At 38.4% G+C, this 24,077-nt stretch overlaps 1 protein-coding gene across 1 annotated transcript; it reads left to right on the top strand.

Moving 5' to 3' along the window:
- Positions 1 to 3,556: 3,556 nt before the first annotated feature.
- Positions 3,557 to 23,954, top strand: LOC128357918 (serine/threonine-protein kinase 38). Its single transcript, XM_053318340.1, has 14 exons — positions 3,557 to 3,589; positions 10,890 to 11,027; positions 12,173 to 12,224; positions 12,621 to 12,743; positions 13,624 to 13,707; positions 13,796 to 13,919; positions 16,875 to 17,029; positions 17,960 to 18,071; positions 18,439 to 18,500; positions 19,383 to 19,500; positions 19,603 to 19,726; positions 19,808 to 19,903; positions 20,519 to 20,613; positions 20,708 to 23,954. Exons 2-14 carry the CDS (start codon positions 10,897 to 10,899, stop codon positions 20,842 to 20,844), a joined length of 1,413 nt encoding a protein of 470 aa, XP_053174315.1. The 5' UTR covers positions 3,557 to 3,589; positions 10,890 to 10,896; the 3' UTR covers positions 20,845 to 23,954.
- Positions 23,955 to 24,077: the final 123 nt, after the last annotated feature.

Raw genomic sequence — 24,077 nt, 5'->3', positions numbered from 1 at the left:
AACATACTATATGTAGTAGTAATCTCTGTGAGCAAAAAGCACTAGCTACAGACTGCTCTGAACACACACTTTTCAATGGGTTTTTTCTACCTTCAGTCCGAGCTGATGTCAGCTTGTGACACATTTCACACACACAGCATACAAGTTCACTGCTCCAATCCACTAACATGATGGCATTTTTCCATTGTGTCAGGCTGAGTCATGACTGGAGTTGAGTTTTTCCATTACACAGCAGGTGCAAAGTAAATTAAGTAGTTCACCTGTTGTGCTTTCTGAACGGAGAGGCTGCCTAAAAGGCCAGTATTAGATAAATATGGAGTTTTTTTAAACTTTGAATCATACAAAGTCACTGTAGTGGCGTCCCTCAATTGAAATACAGAGCTGGAATATGTCCCTTGAACTAGCAGCTTTGCTCTCATTAACAAAACAAAATAAATCTTCTCTCATGTATTTGCATTGTGGAATCCTTCTCTCACATCTCATCCCAGTTGTTCACACAGACCTCAGGCAGCCAACTGTGTTATCCAAACCTGTTACTGTCCTCCATTTACCAATAACCCACACAAAGCCAGTTTAGTTTTGAAGCAGCATAAGGCGAGGATTATGTAGGACACATTTCATCTGAAGGCTTAATGTTAGTGTCTTATATTGATATGAACAACAAAAGTTGGGCTTTGATTGTCTTTATTTAGATACTTGGCATAGAGGCTGACAGGAAACGGAGAGAGAGAGGAAAATGACCTGCAGCAAAGGTCCTTGGACAGATTTGAAACAAGACTGAATGCTCCTGAAGGTATTCCTTCATTTAAATTTTAATGCGTCTTGTCAATATTGAGCAGGACATATCCTAAAAACAACATTTTTTTCTAAATAAGATGGCCCAATTATGTAAAATGTAATAAAAAAACATTTTGTTGCATTGCCAAAATGGATTACATTTATTCCAACATGTTCATGTTTATTTTCCTGTACATAATCAGATTCTAAGTGCTTACACCAACTGGACACTGGGTTGCATCAATGCTTGTATGCAGTATTTTTCATAAAAATCTGATACAGTGTCTGGCCATGTTCCTTCTACAGTCAAACATCATTGTTTGTTGAAATATGACAGTCAACAAGGTTCAGTGAACTTGGTTTTTCATGTTATTTCAGTTTAGAAAAAGGAACACCTGACAACAATAAATGATTAGGATATTATATTTTAAATTCAGATGATGTTATTATATTATAAAGAGGTCAGGTGGTTCAGATATGATATTATATTATAAAGAGGTCAGGTGGTTCAGATATGATATTATATTATAAAGAGGTCAGGTGATTCAGATGATGTTATTTATAGTATAAAGAGGTCAGGTGGTTAAGATGATGTTATTATATTATAAAGAGGTCAGGTGATTCAGATGATGTTATTATATTATAAAGAGGTCAGGTGATTCAGATGATGTTATTATATTATAAAGAGGTCAGGTGGTTGAGGCCAGGTGAAAACATTCTTCTCATCCAGCTGTTTCACGCCATCTAATTTATTTAGTGTTATTGTTTTAGTTTTGTTTATATTAGTAATGAAGTAGCAGTAGTAATAGTAACATATCATTATATTTAATAGATGTTATGTTTGAGTAACATTTCTCGTTTAAATTCATTATTGGATTTTTAGGTATTTTGAAGCTACTGTACATGTTCAAAACTAGGTTTTTTATGATCCATCTTTAATTAGCATCATGAACTATTTTTAGTTCATTTTTTTTCATTTTAAAATCAAATTTGACACCTGTGAAAGCACATTAAATTGTAATTCTTAATATTTGTTTCAATGAATTGTGAATTAACAATGTTTCTAGGGATACACCATTGGACATGTAAAAGTCCAAAAAACGTATGAGTAATTGTTAAGAGCTTCTAACCTTGTTAGGCAGCAGTAGTGATCATCAGGGGTCCTTCTCTGTAAAACCACTTCCTTTTATATGGCCTTCACAGTTTTAACAACATAGCCTCTTAAATGGTGGTTACACTTTGAGACACTTTGTGTGGTTCACGTGACTTGACATGATATTTTCTATTTAGAACAACTGTATTCCATTAACCTTTACTTAATATGAGAGAATGATAATTTAAGATCAAGCCAAACTAGTTGATATGATGTCTTATTAAGAATTTGAGTGGTTTTAAGCAAGTGTAATTTTTTTGGTTCAGGTTTTGATGGTTACACCACTGGGACAATTTTGCCATGATATATTCTGTCAAAATGGATTAAAAGCAGAAATGTTATACTTGGTCCATAAGAAAAGAATGTGTGCATGGTATTCATGCATTTATTTTCAAATTTTAACCCTTTTAAATTTGACTAAACCACATGGACACAAAAAAGTAGCGTCACGTCATTGATCCATATACGTATATATGTGTGTGTATATCAATCAATCAATCACTCAATCAATCAATCAATCAATCAATCTTTATTTATATAGCACCAAATCACAACAAAAGTAATCTCAAGGCACTTTACACATAGAGCAGGTCTAAACCAAACTCTTTAATTTAATTTAAAGACACCCAACACTCCCACATGAGCAGCAGTGACAAGGAAAAACTCCCTTTTAATGGGAATTTTTATTCATATAAATAAAAAATGAATGGAAAAGCTATCTATAACCTGTTGCTATGATGTAAATATAACTGATATGAATCCTGAACAAATGTAACATATTCTTTAAATATGTTACACAATGTAACAATGTAACAATTTTATACCTTGTGTTTTAGGATTGTTCTTTTGCTTTTAATTTTGCTTTTTAATATTTATCAACTAAAAATGTTTGTCATTTCATGTTTTAACAGTTGTGTTTAACTAGCCTGGTTAAAAGCATTTGTTGTATCTGATCAGGATGATGACTTTCATCCCAACTACCAGGCCTTCTTTGCACTCATTCAAATAAAATATTTTCAGCACAATGGTGTTCTATGTATGTTTTGAATAAGGACAACACTTTTTTATTGCACAAAGGTTTATTCATAAGGTATGATGCAAAAGATGACAATGTCATTATACTTTCTCCATCCATACCAGGTCTAGATCAATAAACCACAATACTTAGATTGTCTAATCAAATCTGAGACTATAATGAAACACAATTTCAGATATGTGAAAAAAACCAAAAAGGGTAAATTCACAGTTTTTTAAAAATGTATTAATTAAAAATGATTGTACTGGGGCATGTCAAATCTAGGCCATGTATCAGTCTTTTAAGAATTGCAGGTAAAAAGCGAGAGAGTCAACACAAAAGTAAAGTACCTGCTTGAGTTTGGATTTGAGTTTGTTTCTGTTTTTTTATTAAAACAATCATTTAAGATTTAGTTATTTACTTAATGATGTAAAGTAGTCCAGGGATAACGTCTGTTCTACGTGACTTACTCCGGTACAGTAGGTGGTGGTATGCACCTTATAAGAAATGGTTGCAATCCAAAATAAAAGTTAAAGAAGAAGCAGGTTTACACCACTAGGTGTCACGCTGTGTTCAAACTGACGGTGACGCAACATGCTCAGTATAGCAGAGGAAGATAGACAGACACCGCACCTTCGACTAAGGTAAGTGAACAAAGACCAACTATAGAAATATAGAATGAAAGGCGCGGAGATGAATGCCCACAACATTATATGTTGAATATTTGCTTTAACAACTTATCTAACCAAACGAAACGTGAAGTTATTACGTTTTATGGTGACCTTTTTATAAACAAGCGACTCAAGCTGTTTTAGCAGATAAGTGGCTAGCGTTAGCTAACTTTCTCTTAGCTATTCGATACGGCTGCCTTCACAGTCAAAGCAGTTAAAATGAAAAGCAATGTTTTCCGGTCAAACTTTCAAAGTAAAATACAACAACGAATGGACTGTTAAATTGTCGTTGGCGTAAAATGTACGGCTTTATTTTCTAGTGAATATCCGGTGTTATGCATACTTTGTCTTCTAAACTTAACAGTCAGGAACTTTAATAGCTAACTAGCTAGCTACCCAGTGGTAGCAAGTTAAAGCATTTATGACACTCCAAGTGAACGAAAACTATGTTACTTCAAAATTATAAACTAAAACTGAAAGTAGGATACGCCCAGCATTGAGTTAAATTAGTTTCTATGTATAATAACTTACTGTTAGGTAGTTTATGGTACAGAGGGCTACGTTGCTACCACAACTAACAGCTTTGGTATCTACGTGTTGTTGACACTGGCTGGGTCAGTCTGTCTGGTAACAGCTGAACAAAGCTGCACTTGATTACTCCGAATTTACGAATAGCCATGAGGATATGACATGATGAATGATTTGTAGATGTAATGGAAATATATATTGTATTATTGTTAATATTAGTTGCCGTTCTACTTTTCGCCTTTGTCGCGAATCCCAAGTTACTTGGTTAGCTTTCATGTGCTTCCTTTTTATTATCCCCAAAGACTTGTGTAGAGCATTTTTGAACCCTTGTGTATCTTACCCAAAACCTATTTGACAACAGATGACTTTTTTCCAAATTGAATATACTGTACCAACACAGATGTACAGTAAAAGTGCCTGCCTTACTTTTGTTTCGTCTTGCGCTTAATATAACCATGTTGGTGTAATTTCTCCATACGTACCAAGTCTCTATTATGCCAAAGTCATGACAGCAACTAGATCAGGCCTGTAACATTTATGTAACTAGTCCAACACTACACAAGTCTGAATTGAATCCTGGCAGATTAACTTTAAGACTACAACGTTTTTGTTGTAGGCATGTGAGCACTGCATTAACCTGGAACAAACCTTACAATACAGAGGTAGATTATAATAATATATTATTGTATAAAATCTGTAATTTAATTATCATCTCTCTCATAAGCTTGAATAAGGATCTCTTGAAGGTCCCTTCAACAGAACACTGAATGAGCCTATTTTAAGTTGCTGTGGTTTTTCTCATATCTGATCAGTCTATATTAAACATTGCAGGGTTTTCCCTGCTTGTTTAACTCAAAGGTGCCTTTGTTGGGAATGATGGCATGTGATGGTGATGGAACAAAAAAGGTGGAACTCCCACTGTGAGGGTTGGGGTTACAGGCTCCACTTATTTTGTAGTTCTTTAAAAATGGCAGTGTTTGCAAACATTTTTTGATTTTAATGTTTAAATAATTACATTTGCATGAACATGAAGTATACTGTGAACTGGTGTCAGTCAGAGACTAATGTAAGTGGTGTGGAGCAATGAACAAGACCTGCAGACCAACACGCACTGCAGCATTAAACAACTTAAACCATCTGTGATGTGAAGAAAATGTTAACCTCACACAGCCAGCACCTGTTCAGTGTGTTGAACAATGTTTTTCACTGGAGCTAACAGCAGCAGAGAGGCTGCTCTCACTGCTGGAGACATGATGCTAATAACACAGAGGAACACTGTGCCTCCCCCTCAGTTTGTAAAATGTAAAATGCCTACAAATTGATTGATTGATTCATTCATCAAGTCGAGTTTAGTCTAGTCAGTTAGTCGAGTTTAGTTATGGCGCTTTTTCACTATACAGTTTTAGCACTACATGGCTCCACTTGGTTTGGTACCAGGAACAACCTTTTCCATGACTTCATAGTACCTACTCAACATGGTTGTCATAGTACGGCTGTATGAAACAGCTGTGACTTCGTTTTATATGCGACACAAACACAAAAACATGGAGGTAATGGTGTACTTGATTCTTATGTGTGACGGCTCATGACTCTCCAGTGACGACACTGTCTGACCAATCAGTGGCTGGCAGTCTGTTGAAGTCACATTTAGTATCGGCTCGGCTCGCTTGGAACCTCAGCAGAGCAGGTACTAAAAAAGTAGCAGGTACTAGGTACTATCCCTGATGGAAACGCAAAAAACCCTGAGTCGAGCCGAGTAGTGTTAGAACTGTATAGAGGAAAAGCCCCATTAGGCTGGAGCCAGAGCTACGTGTGTGTGACCTGCTGTAGCTTCATGCTGAACAGTCACAGCAGTATGTTGCTCTGCTCTTGTGTCTAGCTTGACATCCTCCCACAGTCTGAAATGTACATACATAAATTAGGGGAAAGTTGGGTAAGGGAGGAAAAATGTTAGAGGTTAGGTTAGAGTCAGATTAATGAGGTTAAGGGCCGTCCACACTGAGAACCAGAACTATAAATGTATAGTTTTAAATGTCGTTCTAATTCAAGTTCACACCACAACTATAACGATAGAGGAGAACGATATTGTTGGAATCACTTCCAGAGCGATTTGATGAGCGGTATTTATTTATTTAATTAATTATTATAATAATGCAGGTTTGCTCCTCTCTCACCATGGATTGGCGCACTGTAAACTGGAGCAGGATGACACCCATAGGTGATTTCTTTAGATAGGTCCTTATTATTACAAAGATGCTGGAACTTTGTTCTCTATTATAATGTAAAAAGACAACAAAGTTAGTGGATCTTTGTAAGGGGATCTGTGCTCATACTGTGTGTCACTGCTGCAGTGCTGCACTTTTACATACCATGCTTCAACATGTGCTGCGGGTCAGTTCAGTCTGTAAATAACTAAATAAAAAATAACTAGTGTCTCAAATAATCAGCACCCACCTCTGAACTCTTCTGCTTTTTTTATTTCTCTGTATAACATACTACAGCAGTAATAATTATTGTATTATATTATATGTATATATACATATACACACACATAACATACTAGCGCAGTAACAGCTGATCAATAATTAGCTGCAGACACAGCTGGAGCGTGCAGGGACTATCAACCCTGCATTGATAGTCACACAAACACAACTGCTATAATTTGCATGCGTCAAGGAGCTGCTATCAATATACAGGACACTCCCAGAACTAGGAGTATTTTTTAGCACCAGAGATGCTACTGTTACACACACTTAATTGTTCAGGGATGGCTATGGACATGGCTGTTTTAATTTAGTTTTAGTTTTATTGTGAACTTGAATATCATCTATTATGAAGAATGCACACTGCAGTCACAAGATGATTCTTTTTTTTACAGTAAGTTTCCAATTGACAGCTGAAACAACTTATTGTTACATTATATTGCTTATAAATTATTTAATTTTGACAGTAGGGCCTTAGTGTGGTACATTGCAAACAACTGATGGAGATGATATCACTCATGACTAGTCTAAAAATGGCATAGGCATCTGTGCTAAAAGGACCCCAAAAAAGATTGAGAATCGAATCGAATCGTGACCCTAACATGATTTGATTTGCATTCACCGTGGCATTGTTTCAATAAGCTTCTGCAATGTCACAAGATTTATTTCCGTCCAGTGTTGCATTCATTTTTCACAAAGATCTTGTATTGATGATGGGAGAGTCAGGCTACTGCACAAAGTCTTCTCCAGCACATCCCAAAGATTCTCAATGGGGTTAAGGTCTGGACTCTGTGGTGGACAAGCCATGTGTGAAAATGAAGTCTCATGCTCCCTGAACCATTCTGTCACTAATTGAGCCCCATGAATCCTGGTATTGTCATCTTACTGATGGAAAAAAATCTTGTGACATTGCAGGAGCTTATTGAAACAATGCCACAGCAAATGTGTGCTGTAATCAAAACTAAAGGTGGTTCAACCACCTTTTCTTTTTTGGCCAGGCAGTGTATTTGAGACAAATCATCTGTCCACCTGTCAGCAGCTTGATTGCAGAAGCTTTCAGCATTCTGATAAATCATGCTAGTGAAACTTAAAAAGGAGGAGGGCAGCATGTGAGGCCCATATAGCTTCACTTTTTAAAATGAAGATAAAACAATAAAAATGATGCTGATGAAAGATACATATTTGGGGGTTTGGGATCATGATTATGAATACATCCATTTCAAATTGGACTGCATGCACAGGGCCTGAAATTCATTTTTCAAAATGCTTCACATGGGGATGATTATATATAGTTTAGTATATACTTAAGTGGTTCTATTCTCTGAATTATATTATATAGTAATAAGTTATTTAGTGTATACTTACGTAGTTCTATTCTTTGAACTATATTATATAATAATTAGTTATTTAGTATATACTTAAGTAGTTCTCTTCTCTGAACTATATTATATAGTAATTAGTTATTTAGTGTATACTTAAGTAGTTGTATTCTCTGAAGTACAGTCACCTGCTCTTCATTAGATACACCTGGGTAATCTAATTAAATCCAATATAACAGCTCTGCTATAAATTCTAGACGTTTAGACATTTTCAGTTTTTGTTAACATAGTCAGGAAGATGATTAATCTACTTAACTTTAGTTCTACTTTGTTTATTACTGAGGTCCTACAAAGTTAAAATGTATAAACCTAATAAATGTAGAATTTATAGCAAAGCTGTTGGATTGCATTAGGTTTCACAGGTGTACCTAATGAAGAGTCCAGTGAGTGTATATTCAGAGCCGGACAGTAACGGAGTACATTTACTTGAGTACAGTACTTAAGTACAATTTTGAGGGATCTGTACTTTACTCGAGTATCATCTTTGGGGAGTACTCATGACTTTACTCAAGTACATTTGAGAGGCAAATATTGTACTCTTTACTCCACTACATTTCTATCCATAACCGTGAGTACCCGTTACTTCTACAAAAAAAAAACCTCAATTTGTCGTTTACCTCTCAAACGTGATTGGATTGTGCAGGCACCACTGATTGGGACAGCCTATCAGCAATCACCTTCAGCCAAAGTCAACTCCATGGTCAGGTTAGATGAGAGACGAAACCATGGAGGAAACAATGGAAGAAGACGCAGCAGGTCCATCTCGGCCCGGGATGAAAATGACTTGATTTTACTTTCAATTCTTTTTACATTCTCCAAGGTATTAACATTAACATTTGTCATAACTCCATCTAGGACATTTCTATACATAAATGTAAGCACTGTGGCAGTAGTAATGCTATATTTAGAAAATGTAGTCTTGATACTCAAGTACTTTTAAAAACTAGTACTTTTACTTAAGTAGACATCTGACCGTAGTACTTTTACTTGTACTTGAGTAAAATTTAGCAAGGGGTATCTGTACTTTTACTCAAGTAAGGAAGCTGTGTACTCTGTCCGCCTCTGTGTATATTATATAGTTAAGTTATTCACTGAACTATATTATATAGTAATTAGAAGTTATATGGTATTATCTAGTTAAGTAGTTATATTTGAACTGTATTGTAGTTCAGTGATATATACATTGGAGGAGAGTGACTGCAGCTTCAGTAGCATTAGCATCATGTTTCGCTGCTGTATGAGAAACATGTGAGTGGTGACTTAAAGTTGATGTTTTGGAACATCAGCTGATAAGACGAGCAGCACCGCAACATTTACACATCGAGCCGCTAATTTCACCATTGTTTAGTTGGAACCGTGGATATATACTGAGCCAGTTAGCATGAAACTTGTCATTATAGTAATGTTACAGTTACCTGTGTGGGGAGACATGTCTGTATTATGCTAGCGTTAGGTGCAGCAGCAGCAGCAGAGGGGGGTTGCAGCCTCATAGAGAGCAGAGAGAGATACAGGTGTGTTGGACGCAGCGGTTCTGGCCAGGCGTCCTGCATTCAGCATGCTGCAGACGTTGGCTGAACATTAATATACATCACTGTAAATGTGTCGGTCCCGTGTTGTAAGTGTTGGATTTGCGGAAATCAATTAAATTATGCGCAATACCCACAATCCTATACTGAAATTTAGGCCCTGATGCCCTAAAACTTCCCAAGTAGGGCCCTATAAATTCCGTTTTTATTTTTTCTGTTTTAATTTTTGTAAATTCCGTTTTTCCGTTTTTAATTTTTGGGAATCCTGTTTTTTTACCTTTTACTCTTATGTTACTAACAAGAACAGTGTGTTTTTGCAAAACAACAGTTCACCTGACACATAGAAGTCCTTCGGGAACTGCTTGGCTCTGTACTGAGGGGTTAGTGTCGAGTTTTCAAAGTTTTTTTGCCGACGAAGACAGAGCCGTGGTGGCCAGCTGCTCCGCCATGTTTACATTGTTTTGAAGTGGGATGGGCTCAGTGTGTTGAGGGGGGCTTGCTGGGCCACCCAGTCAATCTTTATTTATATAGCGCCAAATCACAACAAAGTCATCTCAAGGCACTTTACACATAGAGCAGGTTCTAAACCGAACTCTTCAGATTTAATTTTAAAGAGACCCAACATTCCCATATGAGCAACAGTGGCAAGAAAAAACATCAAGAAACCTCAGGCAGTGGGAGAACATCTGCCTCGACTTGTTGGAGTAGAGAGGAGAGAGAAGCACATTGAAGGTCCAGGACTGGAATCCGTCATCCGGACGTCTACAGGCCCAGATTACCTGTGAGACCAGAAAGCACAGACAACTCCAGGGAAGAACATACGTTGCTTAGGACATACGTTCCTCTTCCACCCGAAAACAGCATTTTAGTCAAATTATGTGAAATTCCACGATATTTCGCGTTAAAAGTTATCTTCCACCACATTAAAAATATTCCGTGATCGCGGAATCATAGGGCCCTATCTAAGTCACAACACAACTCTACCATCAGTACTTGCACAAATCAGATTTCGTCATTGTTTCTTCATAACTGTGCTGTCACAATGTCATCACTGTTGTTCTGTTTCAGCAGCAGAGCCAGCAGCTTTCCTTCCTCTTTTCTGAGCCAACTGTCATTTCTTTTCATAGTTGAAGCTTTTTAGAGCTCAGCTTCATGGTGTGATAACTGAACTACTCTGACTTTTGAGTAACAGCAAGGTACATTTTAATAGTGTTCTATGCTGCTGCCCTCTGCCTTTCCTCTATCTCTGTGGAACAGTGTCTCACTAAGCTGCATGGCACTAGTCTGAATGGACGTGTGGATGCAGAGGATGTTCTACTGTGGACTCTAAGCTCAGTCAGTGTGTCTATCCTTGCAGGTAAAGCATGGCGATGACAGGCCACAGCTCATGCTCCTCCATGAGCAATCACACCAAGGAGCGGGTCACCATGGCCAAAGTAACCCTGGAAAACTTCTACAGTAATCTCATCGCCCAGCACGAGGAGAGAGAGATGAGGTAAATCCAGTTTACTTTCACAGCCTGGCTGCATTATGTATCTAAAAAGCTAGTATTTATCATGTGTAATTCCAGTCTAAGATGTCACAATGTTCTAAATAATGAAGCTGAAAAACACTTTTGTTATTCCTTTGTTTCATGTGTGTCATCAGTGGGTGTGGCTTTTGTTAGAATTAAGAGGAGACAGTCACTTCCTGTTATGACAGGTTATGGTTATATCACACTTGTCTTACTTTGTGTCAGCCTGCTGTGTTCAGTATGCAACTCATTTTTGGGATCATGATTAAATACATTAATAGTACAACAGGGAAAGTACAGAAGATAACATTATTGTCATTCCACAGCAGCTCATTAGGCAGAATTTTTCATTTCTTATAAAGCTCAAACCTGCAGCTTGTAACACAGGCTGTTTTTAAATGCATCAAGCTGAGATAAGAAAATCCGAAGAAACAAGATCCTCTTAATAGTATGATAATGTAACATATATGCTCATATTCTCATCTATACTCCTCTGTCATTATCTCATTACTTGTATTTCATTCTTATAGACCTACATACTGAACATTATTACTTATTGTGTCTTTCTTCAGTTACTGTAGTTTAACCAAGCACACCTGCAGAGCTTCCTCCCCACTCTAAACTGATAGAACAGCCAACATGAGTCTCATATTTTACCTCTAAGACAGGTGTAATATTGCCTGTTGTTCATCATCGTGATGTTTCTGCACAGTTAGAGAAATATAAAGTCTGTCTCCTGGTATTCCTGGACTTTTAAAATGCAGTGACAGCCTTGTAAGCTGAAGAGTCAACACAGACCCGTACCAGCATCTGTATTTATGTCATCTAGAGACAAGAATCTGTAAAAGGTTACATCCTGTCACACTGTCATTCTGCATTAGTCTTAAAAAAGGCAGCAATTCCACTTGTGAACATGTACATCGACTCAGGGCTTCTCCACTGATGTGCTCCCTCTGTGACTTTTATGGGCTGCTGTACACAAAATATTTTTGAGAAGTATCAGTTAGATGTGCAGGAGACATTTTCTTCTTTTTTTTTTTGCCATCTTTTCAACATCAATACAACAGCATATGTACACAATAGTTGGTGGCTATAAAGCAACAATAATGGTAAACTGCTGTTTTCAGGCAGCAGAAGCTGGAGAAAGTAATGGATCAGGAAGGCCTGGCTGATGAAGAGGTGAGTGTCCATCATTTGTTCTTCACAGACACACATCTGCAATGTTTTCCTCAGCATGCTCTGTAGCAGCATGGGAAAGTTCACTTTAAAGAACTGTGGTTGTCCTCAGTCCCTGTTGGCTGGCTGGACCAACACTCCTGTAATTGCTTAATACTTCCTTCCTTTGTGGGCCATTCTTTAACTTTACTAGATTGTGAGTTTGAGTAAATATTGATGTCAAACTTTTTGAAGCTTACTGAGGGCTTCCATACAGTTTTAGGGAAAATAAAAGCCCTACACATATACTGGGTTTGAGATCACAAAAATGTAAACCACTGGAGCTAATAGTGGGTGAAATGGGATGACAGTCAGGTGTATGTTGTATTTAATGGTAACAGTGATGTCTCTGCTCTACAGAAACGTATTCGACGTTCTCAGCATGCAAGGAAAGAAACTGAGTTTCTGCGCCTGAAACGTACCCGCCTGGGTCTGGAGGACTTTGAGTCTCTGAAGGTGATTGGCCGAGGAGCTTTTGGAGAGGTAAAAACACATAAAACATGAATACCTGGATTATGAATTCCATCTGCACTATTTATCTTCAGTATTATTTAACATTGAAACACAGAACTCTTCCAGAAAGTGTAACAATCCTGTAGTTTTATGTCTTGATCACAAGTTAATTTCTGAGAAATCATGTTTTGTCCATCATTTTAAGCAGACCGTTAGAAAATACTACAAACCCATGAGCCCTGGTTGTCACTGCTATAACAGCAGTAATGATTCTACATGGTTTATTTCAATGGTCCCAGCTGTACAACTGTGAGTGATGTAACTGTGTCTATGCTAACTAATGTAACTCTACAGTAGTGTAAACATTTATCTTGATGATCAGCCCAACTTCAAAAATCTCTTAAACTCTTGGATCACAATTGCACATGACAGAGAACCCATAATACCCATAATAGTGTAGTAGTGTGGCACAGTTCTTTTATAAGACTTTAATCACATGTGCAGAATAAGAGGAGTTCTCCTTAGAAATGAACATGCTTATGTATCATAAGTCAGAATAGGTATTACTCAGCAGAATATTCTGACAGAGGCACAAATACTGTATAATATTAACCTTAAAACCACCTGAGACAGTAATTCAAACAATAAAGGCCATGTAGGATAAACTCATCTAATAACAAAATTGATTAAGCCAAGTCAATATTATTTATATAACCAGATATCACATATTACAAATTTGTCTGTACAGTGTATGAGATCCCCTATAGCACTGGGAACAAACTGTCAGGAGCAACAGAAGAGGACAAAGAGACAGACAGATGTTTTATGTACAGAATAGGCCAAGGAAGCTATATTTTAATAAACAGTTCCCATTGATCAGACATTAAAGCACTGCTGTGTTTTCTTCTAGGTGCGTTTGGTGCAGAAGAAGGACACCGGTCATGTCTATGCCATGAAGATTCTTCGCAAGGCTGACATGCTGGAGAAAGAACAGGTGAGGAGGAAAATACATACACTGCTGTTGTTGTAACTGTTGGCCATTTTTAACCCTGTATATGTGTGTGTGTCTGACCTTTTGTTAGGTTGGTCATATTCGTGCTGAGCGGGACATCCTGGTGGAGGCTGACAGCCTGTGGGTGGTCAAGATGTTCTACAGTTTCCAGGATAAGATGAACCTCTACCTTATCATGGAATTCCTGCCAGGAGGTATGAGTCTCAGCCCTAAAGACCAATTCATGGTTTCCACATATGTAGATAGCAGTGGTTCACAGCAGTTCACAGCCATTCTTCAGTCAGTGGACACAGATGTGTGCACTAGACAATAAGGTTGCACTGTGATAAGCTTTTACATGCAATAATATGTTACTTCAACCAGACTTGCTGGATCATATTTCATTATCTCACTGATACTTAAAACAACACAGCCCCCACCAGTTGCTTGCATTGTTTTACACAATGTATTTTTCAGTCTGAATGTGGCTCAGAGTTTCTTTATGTTGCAGAACAAGAAAAAGTTGAATAAAGAAATGTGTGCATCAGCTTAATGAATAGAAGATACACTGGTGGGTGTTGCTTTTCTCCCACTAGACCTCGATAGTTGCTGTTGTTTCATCATTGTGAAGCACAAAGCTTAACAGACAGTACAAAGTAAAGTACAAAAGTACAAAGTAACTTATAACACTATATGAAGTTGTTTTATATGGTATCTTTTGTAAGTAGCAGCTGTACTGAGCAGTGGTTGTGTTAAGACCCATTTATGCTCAACGTTAAATATGAATCCGGATAAGGACGGAGCCTTCTATCAGTGCTCTGCGTTCATTTCGTCCGTATTTCTGCACGTTTCCATAAAGCCTACAGATACGGGCCAAACAGAGCAGTACCACCGGAAACCATGGGGGGGGCAGTGTTGCTGTCACTACTCGCTACGTAGCTCTAGTGAGACACAAAGAAGAAATAACAATGTATTTAACGGCCTCACAGACCACCGCATCCTACAGCGCTGCCCCTGTTTTTGTCTTTTATGCGAGAGGAACATTATCAATATCTCCTCCACAGTCGCTGAGTTTGTTGTTGTCATAAACTTTTGACTCTGTGCTGCCCCCTGGTGGATCTATTGGTTAACATCCATGCCAACGTAAAGGACGCATGAAAGTATGTGAGCAGTAGGGTTGCAAAGGGGTGGAAAGTTTCCGGTAAATTTCCATGGGAAGTTAAGCTGGGGAATTTTGGAAATATTCCAAATTGGAAACTTTCCATGGGAATTATGGGAATTAAATGTGAATTTATGGGAATTTATGGCAACTGAGGGTAATTTAGTGGAAAGGTATTGATTAATTGGATAAATTGGATTATTTATAATTTAATATTAAAAAAGCAACTAAATGTTATTATTCTTAATGGTTTCACACACAACTCTGAAAAAATACAACAATGTGTCTGTGAAGCTACACATCCCTGAGGGGGATGTGTCCAATGTATCCTGGTGGAGATACAACTCATAAAATCCAAAATATACAAGATGTTTTTAAAACTATTAGTTATTGTTATTTACTGGTGCAAATGATATAACTAGTAACATCAAAGTTCCACTCCTGTCTGTTAAAGTGATATTTGCTGTATAAATTGTGGTTTATTTGGTTTTGACTAGTTTTATTTTTTCCACCATAAGGCTAAATATAGCACTTACACATAAAAATATCCCTAAATATATTCCCAGGCTCAAAAGTCTGGCTTCAAGTTGTGTGCTCTGGGCTCAAAAGTGTGGTCTAGGATTGTAGAAATCATCTGTGCATGTGATGGAGGAATGCACAGTATATGTAGGGGGCGTGGTCTCAGTATGCACAGTGCATGTAGGGGGCGTGGTCTCAGTAGCCCTGCAGTAAACAGTATGCTATGTGAGCATGTGATAGCACAGATATTCAACTGTACTGCATGATATCTGGTTGTTTTAGTCAGGATTATGCTAAAATATTATTCTACACAACTATATTTAAGTTCCCTAATAAGAACATACCTTCAGTTTAGTCAATTCCCAGTTTATTCCCGTTAATTCCCATGGAAAGTTTCCAAGTTTGAAAATTCCCGGAATTTTGCAACCCCGTGAGCAGTGACGGCAACATCGTTTGAAAAGGACGGATACATTTTCATACGTACGTTGAGCATAAATGGGCCGTTCTTTCTCATTGTCCCTCATTTTGACAGACACAGTAGTAAACATTGGATCATTATCTATAATTACTATTATTATTTTCATTTTCATTTCATTTTTTTAAGGATAAAACATTTTCTTTCATTCATTCATTCACTTTTTTAATAATTGGTTTTGCTGCACCCCTCTGTGACTCATCATGATCACACACTCACTCCAAATCATCCAGTGTGTAACTCTCTAGCATGCTATTAGCACCCAGACAGAGAGATGTTAAGTACAGTGTGGAGGTCAGCAGTGATGCCCACATGCTCCACAGGGAATCTCTGTTGATAGATTTAGTTTCCTCCCATGATGCACTCTGTGTGAAAAGCCTCTGCCTGAGGAACAAGAAGTCACAGAACATTTGTCATGTAAAACCTCCACCTCACCTGGAACACTCATCAAGTCTCTCTGGACATGTTATCTTCCACCACATCAGTCTCTTGTTTTTCACCTCATTTATCAATGCCATGACAATTATTTGGCCTCTTTTAAAGAACCTTCAGACACTCACATGCTATGCCTAAATCCACCTAAACAACAAGGTCATGCACATGAGACCAAAGACAAGACATGACTAAACTGTAATAGCTCATTAATATGAACATCCACCCAACTGGACAGGGATGTGACAAGTATCTGTAACAGGACTGAAAATAGTCATCAGTACCAATCCCACAACACAGTGCTGTGACCTGTGTCACAAGCCAGCTAATGTTACACTTTGAGGCACCACCAACTTACTTCTACAAAGCCTTATTTCTAACTACAGTTAGAAGTTAGTGGACACTACATTAAGGTGCCATGTCTCAGCTTTAATTTGAGAAGATGACATCAGTGTAGAAGGAACTGAGTGGGAGATGCAACCCTGTTAACACATTGTACCCAAAGTGTGTCTCTGGGCAGCATTTGTCCATCTCTACAACATGATACAGCTGGTTTGAGCTTGGTCTCTGCTGTTGTCCCTGCAGGAGATATGATGACTCTCCTGATGAAGAAGGACACTCTGACAGAAGAGGCCACTCAGTTCTACATAGCAGAGACGGTGCTGGCCATTGACTCCATCCACCAGCTGGGCTTCATCCACAGAGACATCAAGCCAGACAACCTGTTGTTGGACTCCAGGGTGAGGATAAACTCTCACTGTTTACCACAGTTTGCATAATGATGAACATTTTCCTTTTTAGTTATGATCTGGGCCTTTTTATCTACATCAGTGGCAAAAAGGAGCAGACCCTTATTAGGGACAGGCTTCAGACAGCAACTCAGCCACTCCACCAGAAACATGTCTCGATGCACATTATTGGAGCACCTTGGTGGTTGAGTGGTTAGAGCGCATGCCATGTAATCCCAGCATCCCTGCTTCTAATCCGGCCAGGGACCAAATGCTGCAGGTCATTCCCCCCTCTCTCCCCTTGTTTCCTGTCAGCCTCTCTGCTAGTTGCTGTATAAATATAAACAAAACAGCCCTTAAAAAAAGTCTTTAAAAAAAAAAAAATTCTCAATAACTTGTAGATTGAATTGTGTCAGTGTGGTCAAGGCAGTTCCTGGCAGTCAGCAAAGTTTCTTCAATAAATAAAGGTAAAAAAAAAAAAAAAAGAGTACTTTTTGTTGATTGAGAAGAAAGAAACCATTCTCACAGTTTTGTGTGGCTCCATAATTCTTTTCGTATGAAAAACAGCAGGAAATGTTGAGTTTGGTTGATGGTAGCATAACGTCAAACTGGAGCACCACTTGAAAAGATGATGCTGGAATGAGAGTATGAACAGCAGTGTGGTGTGTTACCCCAGTCTGACTTTATATGAGAGAGCAGGGTAAGGCTTCCTGAAATAAACGGTGACACTCGTGTCTGTTAGGTGAAGTAAGAAGAACAGAAGTGTAAAACAACACAACAGCAGCTCCCATGCTACTCTGCAGTAACAGCAGTGTGAATGTGTTGTATAAACTCATTATATTTGACTTTACTGTTCCTGATATCCATAATTGGTGGCAGCGCTTTTACTTCCAAACTTGGGCTCATGTTGTTTAAACGTGACTGTGTGTGTTTTCTTTCCAGGGTCATGTGAAGCTGTCTGACTTTGGTCTGTGCACTGGGCTGAAGAGAGCTCACCGTACCGAGTTCTACAAGAACCTGAACCACAGCCTGCCCAGTGACCTCAGTAAGCAAAGTCAGGCAACCTTTTCCATTTATTTCAACTGTACTCTGCATGCAACTTCATCATCTGTTGTTTATATTCACAATCAGCTTTATGTTGCTCTACGTTAATATTTACTCACTCAGGTTCAGACTCTGGTTTCTATTGGCTGTGTAGTTCCAACACCATATAACTTATTATCAAGCTAGTAAAGTTAGTTTGACAAATTAAAAAGGAAAAGATGTTTGGATTCATTGTGAGTGATGACAAAGCTCTGTGTAAGTTATGACATACTGCAGCAGTGTCTCCATGCTGGTTAAGGTACAGCACATGTTAGTATTTACTGTAGTGCATCAGTAAGAGAACAGCTTAGTAAAACTGAGATGTCCTCTCTTCACAGCCTTTCAGAACATGAACTCCAAGAGGAAAGCTGAGACGTGGAAGAGAAACAGGAGGCAGCTGGTGGGTGTGAACACAGCTCTGCATGTACACTCTGACACTACTTTGAGACTTGTTCCTGGATGATTTTGAGACAGAGGTGGCAAAAGCTGGATAACCTGTGTGGTGCAAAGCTTGTGATGATACACAGTACTTCTCTCCCAATTCCATCCCATCATGATACTTGAGCACCGATTTGATTCAGAATCGATTCTCAATTTTAAAGACTGTTTCTGAATGAATAGAAATAGAAAAGGCGGATCTATTTTCAGTCTCTTGATCCAGTTAACTGTGTGCCAAACCATCACTAGTGTCCTTATTCCACTGAAATACAATATGAAACTGAACTGGCACATAAGATAAACGGTCTTAGCTATTAAAAAACTGTATTAATGAATAAATGAATGAATTTCTAAACATCTCACAGTCTGCCTCCAGCATGAAAATAACAAACTGAGTGTGTATTGTCTAACTGCTGCACTGTTCTGTCTGTTTTTATTCAGTTAGCTCATCTGTCCTCCACCCAATAGCATGACTCCCCCACATTCTCTCCTGTTAGGGTTAGGATCCACATGTCTGCAGAAACATCCAATTTTTGTTGCATCGTGTATTGTTCAATAAGAGAGGACATGAATTTAGTTTAGTGAAATTAAGCTGAATCCCCCATAAAATGATCTCCCTCCAGATATACTATTCTTTCATCATGCATTTTCCTGCAGTAATAACACGCAGTGAATGATTCTTTTAACTGTTAAATCCATCAGACCTAATGTTGGCTAGCTAAATCTACCCTTTTCTCTTTCTCTTTCTCACTGCTTCAGGGATCTGTGGCACTTGTCTCCACTTCCGGTGTCTGTCATTTTAAAATAAAAGTCCAATTAACTTTCTTCTCCTCATCCTTTTCAGGCCTTCTCCACTGTGGGAACTCCAGACTACATCGCTCCAGAGGTCTTCATGCAGAATGGATACAATAAGCTCTGTGATTGGTGGAGCCTAGGTGTCATCATGTATGAAATGCTGATAGGTAAGATACATTATAAATCATAATCACTGGATTTACTTTAATGGGTTTAAGACCACGCCAGCACTAAATGTGGTCCAGCTGATTGTTGATTGGTGTTTCCAGGTTATCCTCCGTTCTGCTCAGAGACGCCTCAGGAGACGTACAGGAAGGTGATGAACTGGAGGGAGACGCTCACCTTTCCACCAGAAGTGCCTATATCAGAGAAGGCCAAAGACCTCATCCTCAGGTAGGAACATATCTGTCATCACTGCTACCACAGACATGAATGCTGCATGTACAGTAGTAAGTGAACAGGTTTTGTGTGCAGGTTCTGCTGTGAGGAGGATCACAGGATTGGTGCTACAGGTGTAGAGGTGATCAAGTCCGATCCTTTCTTTGAAGGGGTGGACTACGACCATATCAGGTGGGGCCTGTTCATCACACAGTACATTGAGATCTTACATATTTATCTTTTGTCTAAGATGATTACTTTTTAAAGACACTGCAGTCCTGTTCTTCACACATACACCTCTGTAAAGCAGAGGGGAGCTCAAGAGCTGCTCCTAATTCTCTGCAGGTTCATTACCATGTGTTCTTATGATATTATGTTTGTGTATAATATATGATAACACCATGGGTTTTTCTGTCACAGTTAAATTATTCTAATTACACCAACAGATGGTTCCCAGTTATTGTACTGGTGTCTGTAAGGAAAGGAGGCATTTCTACCTGAAATTCATAACGCTCATAATCCAGTTAAATGAACAAGCCTCATGTTGCAACTTCTCTGCAGATTAGATACATTTGAAGACATCCTGAAGGAATTGAAAAGTTTAGCTCATCAGCAGTCTTATTTATCCATGAATAAAGAACAGGACCCACAGATATTTTTGAGCTCCATTAGGTACTAGTTCATCCAGGGATCCACTCTGTGTGCTTGGTCTACATAATCCACACTGACATGTTAGCCAGGTCACATCCAGCTACTTCACTTCCTCAAATGCAACGTGTCTGAATTGTTTGTCATTGTGCTCTGCAGAGAGAGGCCTGCTGCCATTCCTATAGAGATCAAAAGCATCGATGACACCTCAAATTTTGATGAATTCCCTGATTCAGATATCCTCACACCAACGAGTACGTTTCCTGTTTCTGTCCAGCACATTTCATATTCAGTGCCCTCTGTTGTGATGTGTGAAATGACTGAAACCCAAATCCTCTTTTGTTCCAGCTGCTCCCGTGTCCAACCACACAGAGGCTGACCTGAAGAACAAGGACTGGGTCTTCATCAACTACACCTATAAACGCTTTGAAGGCCTCACTGCTCGAGGAGCCATACCCTCCTACATGAAATCAGGAAAGAGATGAACACCTTCAGACACCACCATGAAAACCTGAATGAGTCCTTGTCTGTTGTCTGAGGATGGACAACTGCTCCCGTCTTCTCACACCTGTGATGTGGATTTTCATCACAAAGGTTCCATTTCATTGCTGTCCTCCACAGAAACTGCTGCCTTCATTTCTGATGCTTCCGAGGGTACCTCTCTACTTCTTCTGCTCACACATGACTGAACTGGGATTAAAGTGATTAAAATTCTTTCCACTTGCCTTTTCCACCAGTGGATACAGTGGGACTTCTTCACTCCAGACACCAGCATCACTTACATTTCCTCTGTGCACCAGCACCAGTCTGTTGGACCTACCAAGGGCTCCTCTCCTTCCAAACCAGGATGTCCACTTGATTTACCTTTTTTATGTCGAGTTCTTAGCTCAAACATTGCATTTAGCTTCACTTGAAGTGAATCAGGTGCTCTTCAGGGGTTCTGTCCAAATGTTCTTTCCTTGTTTCCTACAAGGGCTTCCTAAGATTGCGCCTAACCAAAGACTGTGAGCTTAAAGAATCAAGTCATGTTTCTGCTTGATCTCTGTCATGTCACTTGTAACTTAGAATTGTAGTTTTATAGATATATTTGCAAGATTTGCTTGTTGATAAGAGTGATTATATGAGAATGATGCATTTTGTGGAACAAAGACGAGATTCTTGTTACGTTTTCACAATGATCCACTTGTGTTCAGCTTCCTTTAGCACCTTATATGATGTTGGATCCCACAGCAGTATAGTCAGGCCTACAGCTCATTTGTTTGTGTGTTTAAATTGGGTTTATTTATTGGACAGGAAAAGTACACGCGTGTCCTCACAGGGGTTTCAAGGTGCTCTCTCTCCAAACTGAAGTCACCATTTTTGTGAGATTTGACTGTTTTAATGAACATGTTCTACATTCAGACTTTGTCAGGGTGGGAGAAGACTCTGAAGCATTTCAGGAAAACTCTTCTATAAACTATACAGTTAAAGACTGGGTGACCCACTACACCTGTTCATAGTAGAGACATTTCCATCTGAAACACCTCAGGTGAAAACATTATTGGACACAGTACACACTGATTTCTCTGAAGTCATGCTGTGATCATATTGTGTTGTTGGAATGCAGCAGAAACAAGGGAACCTGAAACAGAAGCCTCTATTTAAAAAAAGAAAAAGAAAAAAGAAATCATTCCTTATGAAAATGTTGAGTGTGAGTCACAGGGACACATTTTGGTTGCAGTTTCTTGTTTAAATCATCACCCTGCTCTCAGTACTGCCTTCTTTAGACATTTGGTTTGGGTGATGAACTTATGAGAAGTAATCTTTTATGTTGTAATATATTTTGACATGTTGAAGTTGGTATCAGCTGGAGGGAATCCTCTGCCACATTTGTCACTCTAAATGTGCTATTTAAAAAAAAAAAAAAAAAAAGAGACACTCAACACCTTAAAGAGTAACTCACAGTGCAGCAATGCTTGTCCTCCAAGCAACATCCAGTTTGGAGTTACTCTTCAAGTCTAGAAGCACAGGGCTAAACTTTTCCAGTGAACACAATATCCAAAATGCTGTCATCTGAAATGAATGTAAATGAATGTGTATGGAGTAACACACAAGAACTTTTTTTGCCACAACAATTCCAAATGCTGTTTGCTTGAATGTAGCCTGGACACATGTTTTTAAGTTTTTTTTATTCTTAACAGGAGTTATAAGAATGGAAGCCCCTCTCAAACAAGACATTTAGGAATGAACAATAAAAATGTATATGGTCTTAAAGGACCAGTGCGTAAGATTTAGTGACATCTAGCAGTGAGATTACAATTTACAACGGACTGAATCCACCCACCCTTTTCCCTCCCTTCCATTCCCAGAATGTCAGAGAACCTAAGGTGGCTGCAAAAAATAAAAAAGGCCTCTCCTAGAGCCAGTGTTTGGTTTGTCCATTCTGGGCTACTGTAGAAACATGGTAATGTGGCATGGCCTCCATGTAAGAGGACCCTCTCTCTAAGATATAAAGGGTTCAGTCTAAGGTAAGAAAAACACAGACATTTTTATTTAGAGGGGATTCTACACTTATTAAAACATACTTATGGATATTCTATTACATTTCTACTACTATCTCAAAATGTTGACTTGTAGTCTAATTTTGGGCATCATTGTTCTTGTTTAATACTTATTTTGATTTGCATCATAATTTGGATTTATGAGGCTAAAACAATGTTTTCTTTTATTTATGAAGTCCAAGTTTAAAAGTTTAAATGAAATCTAGCCATGTGTTGTCCTAATTTTGCCTTAGTAGGTCAAAATTATCAGTCAAAACTGAGAATTTAGGCAAGTCATATACAACACTCATAATTCTGATATAAAAAGTCACAAGTTAAAGTATTAAGTAACCACATCATTTAGTAGTTAAAATGTTGTCTTAAGTCAAATTATTATTTTGCCATTTTTTTATTTTGAATGATTTCGTATACTTTAATTTCTCAAAGTTTTAACTCCATGAGGATTTTTATTTTTGTAAATCACAACGTCATCTATTTTTTCCCAGCATTAATGGACTTCAGTAGCTGAGTTGTGTCTGAAGCTTTTTCTTCTCATCTGTACTATAAAACTTGTGTATTCAGGTAGTGTGTAGATGAAGCTCAGCATATTGTAACAGTTTAGAAAAGCACACAGTGGAGCTTTTTTTTCTATAGCAGGGCTCAGTTTTTGAAGTGAACTGTCTGTTAATGGAAGGATCCTGCTCTGCATGCTTTTACCAAACAGATTAGTCCACTTAAAGCAATAGAGAACATGGAGTGACTGTGTGTGTGTGTGTGTGTGTGTGAGAGAGAGAGAGAGACAGAGAGAGAGAGAGAGATCATGCTCAGTTAAAACGATGCAATGTTGGACTTTTTGATGGCCTGCTTGATGATCTGTATGTTTTCTACCAACTATGCTCAGATATGTATGTATGTGCTTCTGTCATCGTGTCCCACATGTGATCTGGGAGTCAGAAGTGAGGGGATTTGGGGATTTGGGAAGGTGGGTGTGCATTATTTAAACCACTGTTCTCTTTGTAGCCTGTGGCTGTTGTATTGTTTTCTTGCTATTTGACAATGAACTACTCTGCACTTCATGTGTTGTGTCCTTCTTTACATCATTTAAAAGCCTGCTAGATGTAGGAGGTACTGTATGTCTGTACTACAGTGTGCTTGGTCTAATGATAAATATATACAGCATTTTATACAAACAATGGACC

This window comes from Scomber japonicus, chromosome 4, assembly GCF_027409825.1.
Source record: "Scomber japonicus isolate fScoJap1 chromosome 4, fScoJap1.pri, whole genome shotgun sequence".
NCBI classification, from domain to species: domain Eukaryota; kingdom Metazoa; phylum Chordata; class Actinopteri; order Scombriformes; family Scombridae; genus Scomber; species Scomber japonicus.
This window is presented reverse-complemented; position numbering and strand designations above follow the sequence as displayed.

Excerpts from the sequence above, each read along its gene's own strand:
- LOC128357918 (XM_053318340.1), top strand. The coding sequence starts at position 10,897 with ATGGCGATGACAGGCCACAGCTCATGCTCCTCCATGAGCAATCACACC. Across the intron at positions 12,225-12,620 it reads AAGGCCTGGCTGATGAAGAG|AAACGTATTCGACGTTCTCA; the intron begins GTGAGTGTCCAT and ends TCTGCTCTACAG. Across the intron at positions 13,920-16,874 it reads CATGGAATTCCTGCCAGGAG|GAGATATGATGACTCTCCTG; the intron begins GTATGAGTCTCA and ends TTGTCCCTGCAG.